Raw genomic sequence first — 10,438 nt, forward strand, 5'->3', positions numbered from 1 at the left:
GTGGGCTGGTTCTGGCCTGCAGGCCGTATGTTTGACACCCCTGACTTAAATGGTTGAAGCATGAAATGCATATCAAAAATGGACAGCGTGTCGTGTACCTTCTGACATACTTTAGCTCAACTCTTTCATCTCTGCAAAACAAGTTGTATAACTTTGATGTATCTGTAACTCATTCTTGTCTCTATAGTGGCTTTAAAAGGAAACACTGGAAAATGGGAACACAGTGTCTGTGGAGGTCTAAGTGCTTTATTCATAACATGTCATTATCAGCATATAACGCATATTATACTAGGGGCTAGAACTTGTTTATTTTACAGTTGACATTCCAGCATTCCTGTAAATAATAAACCAAAGTCAGAAGAGGACTTTATTTATGCATCCATTACCCATACACTTACTGAATGAAGTCCTTTCAAAGTTGTTAGAGTCTTAATAGCATTTATATAATATAATATAAACATATAAACATTTGTTTTCCCCTCTGCTGGACTAACACCAGTCTCATCTTATCATACTCATTAATCAAGTCTCCCTTTGTAAAGAGGTGAAAACAGACAAAGAAAACGGGCGACCTTCTGTCTGTAAGGAGCCGGATGAGGTCCTCTGGTCCGAATCCATCGTCCTTTCCAAAAGTTTTAGTCTTTCCTTGTCCTCTTTATGCCTCCCTCCCCTTGGCCTTAGGAAGCATTCGCGTCACTGTATTTTCATACATTTCCTCCAGTCTTTTCTTTTTTTTCCTTCAGTCATCAAGTTCCAGACCAAATTGGCTGTAGAGATCTCGTGTGGTGGTCCCCCTCAGAGCAGCTGCAAGACAGAGTAAAAGTGGGCCCCTTTAAGCAGATGACAGGGTCAACTCTCTCTGGTCTACTTTCCAAACAATCCTCGAAACACTGAACAGACCAAAATGACAGTACCAAGCAAATACCAGCTGAAAAGATTTGTTTACAGTAGACTTAAAATGCTTCTGAAAAATAAAAACTGACTTCATATCTGACAAATTAACCCGACTAGCTTTTTTTTTTCTATTTTCTTTTACATTATGCAGACCCGAGCTGTGCCGGGCTGAGCCTGATACAGAGACCCGTTGGCTCTAGTGGTTTTTCTCATATACAGGAAGCTGTATATAACATGCTAACATTCCACATGGTAGGACGCTACCAGGGCTAAAAATCTTTTTGTCATTTATTGTGTGGACTTTTTAGATCAAGCAATAATATTTAGACAATTTATCATGACTAGCAATAATGACAAAGTTTGACCAGCTGTCAAAAATACAAAATATTAAAACATAAGTGATGTGAAGCAGAAAAACAAGCAAAAAAGTCAAATTACATTGGTAGAGGACTGTGTCTGTAGATATACGGACACAGATACATACATAACGATTCACATTTCAGGTGATTATACACAAATGAAAACATAATTATGCATATTTCATTATATTTCTGTTTCATTTTCTGTAAGTAGAGCCTTTAAATGATGCAACTGTTTCTTGTTTACCTCATGCAAATTAGTTTGGTAAGGCTGTGTACATACAGTGCTGTTCTAATATTGGAAACTCATAGATAATATACTGTAAATAGCTCTAAATATGTGGAAAATGTGAATATTTAAAAAAAAAAAAAAAAGGCATTTCTTGAGAGACGTGACAATGACCTTAATCTTAACAGTCAGACAGACATGGTGAAAGACAAAGGGACAGTTGTCATTAGAGGGTACTGCAGGGCATCTCCTCTTGTCTCCTCACTCATTCTACAGCCTGCCCACCCTTCTCCTCCCTCTCAGAAGAGGCCATACAGCATACAACAGCAACTCAGTGTTTAAGTGTAGACTCTTTGTGAATGTGTGTGTGTTGGTGAGAAAGTGAGGGAGAGAGAGAGAGGAGGAAGGGGGGACGAGAGGATGATAGCATGCATTTGTGTTTGACAGTTCGTGTACGTGTGAGTGTACGCATGTGTCTGGATGACAGACAGAGACTGTATTTGTGTGTGTGCTTGTGCAAATGATGTGAAAGACTGCCTTTGTCTCAGAGGGGAAACGCCACCTCCGTTCACTAAGAGGTCATTATCATCCGGACTCTCCACTGTACTGAGAGAGAATTTAAAGAGATAGCAGGTTTTAACTCACAATATTGATGTCATAGATTGGCCAGTTTTTCTGCACAGACTACAGCCGAACTGGGAAACAAGTGACAAAGCTCTAATCAGGTGATGTCCATATTTTATTTAACACCACACACACACACAAGCATGTGCATGCCAAAGTAGGTAAAAAGTCATGTTTGTTATGACACACAGTCAATAATGTGACTCGGCTATGATACACTAAAACCTTCCCGACAGTGTGAAATGTTTGACCTTCACCATACTTCCTTAACATCATGCAGTTGCAGCACATGCACACTAAAATATTTCAACTTTACTTACAACAGTCACTGTTACTCACTGTAGACTATTTCCAAATACTGGCGTGCCCTAAATCAAACATCACTCCTTGACAGATTTTCACAGAGCTACGCAGTGTTACAAAAGTTGTAGGGAGAAGGTCAAATACCAACACATCGTTTTGATCTTCTGAGAAAGTCATAGGTCAACTAGCTAAACCGTGATTTGAGACTTGACATTGCACCAAAATCAATTAATTCTTTGTCACCATATGATGTATGATAAAAACGTTCAGGATCAATATTGACTAACATTTTTATGACGTGTGTAAGTATAACAAAGCTAGCCCAAATAACAGATGTTCTTCAACCATGACATTTTATGAGAGGTGTTATTCTAATGGCACTGAATGTTTTAAAGGCAGGCCAACGCAATCTAAATGCAAACATAACTAGAGCTGTGTAAATACTAAGTGGTTGCCAGACATCAGCTTTTGATTGCTGACCCTGAAACTATTTTTAGACACCTTATTTAATGCAGTTATATGAAATGTGACATAAAATAATGTTTAAGCTTTATTAGAGAAACAGAAGAACATTATTTGTTTATTGTGTTTTTGGGTTAGTCAAACTTTTCAGCCCACAGTTAAACAACTTCATTTTCTTTGCTATTGTCTATAAAACAGATTCAGTGTGCACGAGTGCATGCCCCAGCGTTCGTGCGGCGTTGTCTGCTTCAAGTTTCAACCGTAACAGCAATATTAAATATCTCTAACGCAACAAATATTAAAAATCTGTTTATTTTGGGGTGTATGTTTCGCAGTTTGGTGTCCCTATTTTTAGATGTTAAACTTCCACTGATGGCAACCAAAGACCGAGAATTTCTTGCCAGTGTCAAGCTGACACCCAATGCGGTCGAGCTCTGCTGTCCAAAGTCAACTGAAACTGCTGTCAAAGACTGACTGTCAAAGGGAAACAGAGACACTGCTCTGCTGCTCTCTGGTGGCTGGCTGTAGAGCAACTTGAACCCATCTCTATATATTGTAATGAGTCCAAGTAAATCATTTTTAGTCTAGATTTGACCTACAAGCTATAGTTGTAATACCTAATGTCAGGTAATAAATGTATTCAAATATACTTAAAAAACTTAAAAGCACACATAAAGATGGACATGGCTGCTTATTAGGTTTTAAGAGTGTACTTCCGTTTGATGGTGTCTGTTTACATTCATCTATATTGAAATAGTTTTTAAAGATGTGATGACAGCTTTATGCATTTTGTTTTCATTGGTCCAGATGACAGACATATTGTTGGACCGTATGTATCATCTAGTCTGTTCAGGGTTCACGCTGCCTGATTATAAATGAGCCAAGATGTGTAAACATGAGTCACATTGACAGACAGACAACTCATTCAACAGTTTTAGTTAGCTGTCATCTTGCAACACAGTTTTTTTGGGTGTGAACAGGCTGCAAAAAAAATAGTTGGAAAACTACAACTGGACACAAAAAAGGCCACGGCTAACAGATGGGAGATATGATGTATCTCATAAAAGGCTGCCATGATCAGCAGACATGTCGGGTTTCATACCATAGATTTTCCATACCTCAGTCCCCTTGGATCTTCATGTGAAGATGTGATAATTTGGTCAAAAGAACTGAGCCAAAGCTCACAGCAGGTTTGGATGAATCAAACCAAAAAGGCTAAACACGAGTTTATTACAGAACACTCCACTATCCATGAATTTGTCTATATTTAATTCATCAGCGTTCAGCAGCCAGCTGGGTCTGGAATAGTTCAAACTTGTGCTAGTTGTCAACCTTTATTGGTAATTAGTTCTGTTATTGTATGGCCTTTTCATGGCCTGTTCTGTACACAATTCTGTTTATGGTGGAAGGCAGATGCCTGAACATTTATCTGTGTATACATTTGTCTGAAAGTGGAATGCATTTTCTACTCAATATTCAATTTAAAAAAATATCTTTGCCTTTGTGCATCATACCTTTAAATAATACTAAAAATGAGTGAATTGAAATGTCTATATGAGAATTTCACTTACCAATACGACCAAGGAGTGACTGTCCAATGTCCTTGATATCATTATATTCGTGCAGCATATCAATATGATGCTCCAGCTCGTCCACTCTGTACCCCCTGGGGGAAAAAACACAGACACACTCACACAAGTGATCTCACACAAAAGCAAACATAAACATCCCAAAAAGAAGCAAATCAAATTAATACTGACAAAACTATGTACAGACAAGAAGATGACAAATGGATACATATGTGCATTACAGGTATGTCAGGGTATTATTTGTGGGGATCAACACTATTGACTCCCTGCCCACTAAAGCAGAAAGTGAATCATAAATACTACATGCCTAACCTCATCCCATACTATTCAAGTTGGACCCCGAGGACAGAAATACAGGAAGACAAACACAAACAAACACAGCTGTACTCACTCAGCTTCCAGCTGCGTTATCTCGATGTCCAGCTGCTCTCTTCTCCTCACGAGCTCTGCCACCTCCTCTGCAGGGCTAACTTTAGCACTCTCACATACTTGAAGCTGTGAGGCGCAAAAAGAGACAGCCGTGATACTGGTGGATGCACATATGGCACTACGTATGGGATTTATGCGTGTGTGTGTGTGTGTGTTTGTGTCATACACGACAGAGTGCAGGTTTACTTACAGGTGATTTAAAGTTGGAGTGTACTTTCTTAAACTTTGAAAAAGGAGTTCTAGGGACACGGGATGAATAGGACAAATGAGATAATGTATACAGAGTAACATGTATTCATTTACTGTAAAAAACAATCATTCCTAGTGGTTAAGAAAAGCGTTAAATCTAAAAAGAAAACAAGCCACATCTTCATCTGTTTTCTACCTGTGGCTAAGTAATGATTTATCAAGCCGTGGATTAAGCAGATGACAATTGCACAGTTCTGCAAAAAGCCAGTATGTTTTACATAAGATTTAAAATGCATTTTTAACAACTCCAACAGTAGAGGAAGTGGGACATATCCAGATGATCATTAAGGACATTGAAAAGCTAGTTAGGAGGTTAGATTTGAGTTAAAAGGATACACAAGTTAGTCTGTGGTGGGTAAACATCTAGTCAGTGAGCATTTACCATCTTTTATGCATGTTATGATGTCTGAGGTTATCTAATAAGATGTCTGTCCTTAGAAATAAAAGTGCTTCCGTCCCTGATACAACAACAACATAACACCGTCACACCGTTACAGTTTAAAGACAGGGGGAACAATGCTATGTTAACTTATGTAAAACATATTTTCGAGTGATTCAGAAATCCAAACAACTAACCAGCTAACTAGCCACGTTTGGCTACAGAGCTGCGGCTAGCGGATGTTACCTTTTCACGGCTCCTTTCCTCACGTCCTTCCCCTCCGGAGTCGAAACCGGACAATTGTTTGCACCAGCGGACTGCTCTGTGTTCATATTGCCTTAAAATGTTATGGAAATGTGCGTATGTGTGTGTGTTACGGTTAAATGAATGCAGTAAGATGAGCATAGCAGAAATAGGAAGTTCGCATTTCGCGGCTGATGGTAAACAGAGAAGCGGATTGGTTCCTAGGCAACGAGAGGCGGGACTTAGAAGTTTGGTTACCGTGGAAACAGCTGTGTCAAAATGGCCAACAGGAGGACATTGGAGGACTATTTGACGCCAAAATAACCCCTTAAATTGAGTTTAATTATAACTGAATGCAAGCTTACAAACTTAACAATGGGAAATATTACGATTAGTTTTTAAAACTTAATTACAAGACCCTATATTTGGCTGGGATGTGTGAACAAAACCACTGTCCTCATCTGACCACCAGATGGAGACAAAGTACAATTTAAGTTGACTCCTTTATTTCTGTCTTCATCACATCTTCATCTATCTCAAGACTGAAATACAGTCTGTGTGTGTGTGTGTGTGTGTGTGTGTGTGTGTGTGTGTGAAACAACCCACACACTTGTTGACTGAGAAGAATATTTCAAGACAAATATTTAATGCAGTAGGCCTAATCTGAACTGAGCCGAGGCATGTCAGACTGATTGAATGCCACCAGTGCTCTAAATCTAAGTCGGTGGTGGATTAAGAAAGCAAAAGGTCACGTTCAAAAAACAAAAAACAGACACACACACACACACACACATTTATCCACCACATACTGGAGCCAGAGTCTTAGTCTCAGTACAGTTCACTCGACAAGTACCAAAGGAAGAGGAACACAGCTCAAAAGAGTCAGCTCAAAAAAAAGCACACACGTAGATAGAGTGAGAGAGAGAGAGAGAGAGAGAGAGAGAGAGAGAGAGAGAGAGAGAGGGTTCATAGAGAAAAGAAGAGAGTGAGACAGAAAGAGAAAGGCAGACAAAATGTGTGTCTTGGGGAGTTGGTGTTGTGGGCGTGGAGGACATAAAATCAAGTCCATTCTGCGTTACGTCCACAGGATTCATTGCTTATTTATCAGTTGTTATACAGAGACAGAGAGAGGGTGGGGAATGAAAAATTCAGACAGGAGGCATGGCCTTTTCTCCTTTTAGAAATCGCAAGATTACACACACCGGGAGGTAATGGCTCCTGCACACAGTCGTGTGTGTGTGTGTGTGTGTGTGTGAGACATTTGTGGAGGATGGCTATTTCTCCTCGACTCTGACACAGCAATCAGCAACTGTGTGCATGTGTGTGTTACTCTGTCACAAGGATAATGTCCATATTGGTGGTGCGGGGGTGTTGGACATGCCAGAATAAAGGACTAAAGATTGGCAAAGAAATGTCCTGTGTATGTTGTGTAAGCAGCAGTCTTTGATGTATGTTGTACATGAACCAGTTAGAAATAAAGGGGATTTGATTCTATACCAGACATGTACATTAGTAATAACATTAACGATGGCTCCATACTATTGACAGTGAGCCAGTATGAAAAATACCAGGACTCTGAATCTGAAGTAAATGAATGCAATCATTAATTTTATTTACATGTGCTTTGTCAGACTGTCTAATATGAGACATTGTGTGTTCAGAGAATCATATTAGTTTTTGTACTGACTGCTTACATATGCTTAGAAAAGGCTTAAGCAGCTATTGAATACGGCGGTGACAAGTGGTTAGGATCTCTGGAAAAATGATAGTAAGTTGACCTTGAGTTATGTTTTGTCACAACTTTCTTAGACTCAATGAAATTGGCTGATTTTAGTGATTATTTTTTGTGTTTTTTTTGCACATAATCCACACAGGAGGAAAAAAAAAAGCACATTTCCCTGTCCGAAATGGGAAGACGTTGCAGAACTTGTTATTTTCTAAGTACCACAGACAAAATTTCAGGAATTCTTCAAGAAATGAAATCCAGATACAAGATTTTAAAAAACTATGTTTTCATCTTTCACTGTTCACAGTCTAAACAATGTTTCATGTTTGGATTCTGTAGCGATTAAGGGGAGAAGGTGGAAGAGTAAGTATCAGGGAAATCTGTGCAGGAGCAAGGATTAAAAGAAAAGAGGAAACAGGAAAGGGGGTTGAAACAGGAGGATAATAAGATAAGGGATAGGAAGCGTTGCAATGTTAGTTGGAAAGCCTCCTATCTATCATGTTCATAATTTATGGAATCCCAGCCGCACCTCTGTACTGCATCTAAATTCCACAGTTGAGGAATTATGACCAGGGACTATACACACAAACACACACACACACACACACACACAACATGTAGTACTGGAGAATAAGGGAGGGGGGGAAAGATAGCAGAGGAACAAGAAGAAGAGAAAGAGAGAGAGACCACAAGAGATGCAGTGGACAGACAGAGAGATGGAGAGAGAGAGAGAGAGAGAGAGAGAGAGAGAGAGAGAGAGACACTGCTGCAGGATGAGGGGGATAATTCAAAGCATGTCATAAAACATCAATATACCTCCGAAGGCTGTGCTACGAGCACTGCTTACACTGGAGGCGATTATGCCTCTAAATAATTCACATAGCCTGCTCATTCATACAAATACTGTACAAACACTTAGAATGCAAAAAATACACAAACACACACTCCATCAAAAAAATCTACGCATAAAAACGTATAACTCCTGTAGTGCACATATGCAAGCAGTGAGGAAATGTAAATACAACCACAGAAATCAGTGACAGACAAACATTTTAGAGGTTTGGCTGGACAGCTGGTCAGCTGTCAGAAGGAAAGATTTGTGTTTATATTTAGCTTGTCAGACTAGCATCAAGAGCCTGGGTGAAGGACTCTTAGATAGAAAGCAGCTGATAAATCGGTTGAATTATGGGGCAGACTCTTGCTGAGCTGGACAGTGTCAGCCGTGATGGAAGGATACTGTCACAAACCTCACTTTCCAAAAGAACATCTCAATCAAAACTGTATTAAGAGTTCTAGACCTGAAACCGAGATGCAGCGCTGTCACATAAGTGGTCCTATCATTACATGCAAATTATGGTGACTGTAAGGGGAATCAATAAATACAATTTCAGACAATTTGCCTTGTGGGTGGAATGCTAGTGTGACAGTAATTCCATGTTACAGTACTTGCAATTTACGTAGAAATAAGTGGGAGTCTGAATGTATCCACTTCAAAGGGACTCCATCATAATCTGAAAGGTTTTTCGTATCTAAACCGGTGCTGTTGTATTAATGCCATCACAAAATGGCTATTCATGTCTCTGCCAGAGAGGCCTTGGTTTGATATCAGCTCCTCTACGCCTCCATCTGTCTGTGTATTCTGTGGTATGTGTTATTTCTCATTCATTAGCTCTGACTCATCCTTCTAATAACTACCTCTATTTCCTCTCTGAAATAGTTTTCAGTTGTTTTTCTATTGTATGATGGGTCTGCTTGCCTCTCTGACTCACTCAATTTATTGTCAGAATAAAGCTTCTGATGTTTGTCTTTTTAGCTTTCCTGTACACACGACTTTTCATTTTGACTATCATCTCCTCGCCTCCAACTGTCAGGTTGGTTTGTCAGCAGACTTAAGCATCCCATCCATGTGTCTTACCCGTCACATTCAGACATATTTACTGTCATGACTCTTGTTGCCTCAAGGCTGACTAGATCTGCGTGCAATATTTTTCCGCTGTGGCTGTGGTTAGGGGTTTGGGAGGCTTCAAGGTTTTCTCATGTTAACATTTTACCTGCTACAGTGTTTGAATTTAACATAACAAGAAATACATAATAGTATTAGTCAGTGCTTTCCAGACACATTCACACCTGTATGATTTTAGAACGAGGCAGCCGCTGGGCAATAACAATAATTTTCCTTTATGAGTTGAGATGATGAGCAGATGTTGGCTTTATCAAGAACAAATAGCCAACATATGCACCAAACGAAGCAGAATTAGATTGCTTTTTTCACAAATGAATTTTTCTTCAAAGAGATATCCAAACAAAGCCACTTTAATTAGTGATTCTAGTGGTTTGTATTTCCCACTGGATTTGTTGCAGGACTTTCTCTGTGGCTCTGTTGTTTGTGATGTGGAGCAATATGTTTCAGCTGATATTTACCCTGAGTTTAGCAGTTCACTAAATAAAATAATCCAGGATGATGCGCCGTGCTTTTAGTTGAATCCAACGTTCATCATTTGGATTTAATGAATTTAATCAATGACAACAAAAACGTCAGAATATGAGCATTTGGTTTTGGTGAAATGAGCAGCAACACTAAAGCATAAGGATTTTCACAACATTTTATTAGCAACAATGTGTCTGTTAGTTATACATTAGAAATAAGGACAGAAACATTTCTGCTGTACTGTACTGAGTCTGAAAAAACAGCTGGATCATAAAATAAAGCAAGTAATTCAAATACTTTAGGGTAAAAGCAACACTGCATTTGAATAAACACTTGTAATAATATTAATAATAATAATAAATTTCTCTCATAATTCTTTATGGCACTACATTTCTTGTGCAACTGTCACATTTCCGTTTAAAAGGTAAGGAAAGCATAGCGTTGAGAACTCTGTGTGTGTGTGTGTGTGCGCGTGTGTGTGTGCATGTCATAATGTATTTGCAGGGAAGCACATGTCACAAGAG

At 39.1% G+C, this 10,438-nt stretch overlaps 1 protein-coding gene across 2 annotated transcripts; it reads right to left on the bottom strand.

Moving 5' to 3' along the window:
* Nucleotides 1-728: 728 nt before the first annotated feature.
* swi5 (SWI5 homologous recombination repair protein) lies at nucleotides 729-5,975 on the bottom strand. Of its 2 annotated transcripts, none has more exons than XM_010736893.3 (5): nucleotides 5,764-5,972; nucleotides 5,080-5,128; nucleotides 4,852-4,955; nucleotides 4,443-4,537; nucleotides 729-804 (listed from the first exon to the last, which is right to left on the bottom strand). In XM_010736893.3, the coding sequence occupies exons 1-5, from the start codon at nucleotides 5,847-5,849 to the stop codon at nucleotides 740-742; spliced, it is 399 nt and encodes a 132-aa protein (XP_010735195.1). In that variant the 5' UTR covers nucleotides 5,850-5,972; the 3' UTR covers nucleotides 729-739. The 2 variants fall into 2 exon arrangements, with proteins under 2 accessions (XP_010735195.1, XP_027137780.1); XM_027281979.1 differs by lacking the exon at nucleotides 729-804 and adding an exon at nucleotides 2,152-2,177 and having other exon boundaries at nucleotides 5,764-5,975.
* Between the last annotated feature and the right edge of the window lie 4,463 nt (nucleotides 5,976-10,438).

Source organism: Larimichthys crocea, chromosome IX, assembly GCF_000972845.2.
Source record: "Larimichthys crocea isolate SSNF chromosome IX, L_crocea_2.0, whole genome shotgun sequence".
Taxonomy (NCBI): Eukaryota; Metazoa; Chordata; class Actinopteri; family Sciaenidae; genus Larimichthys; species Larimichthys crocea.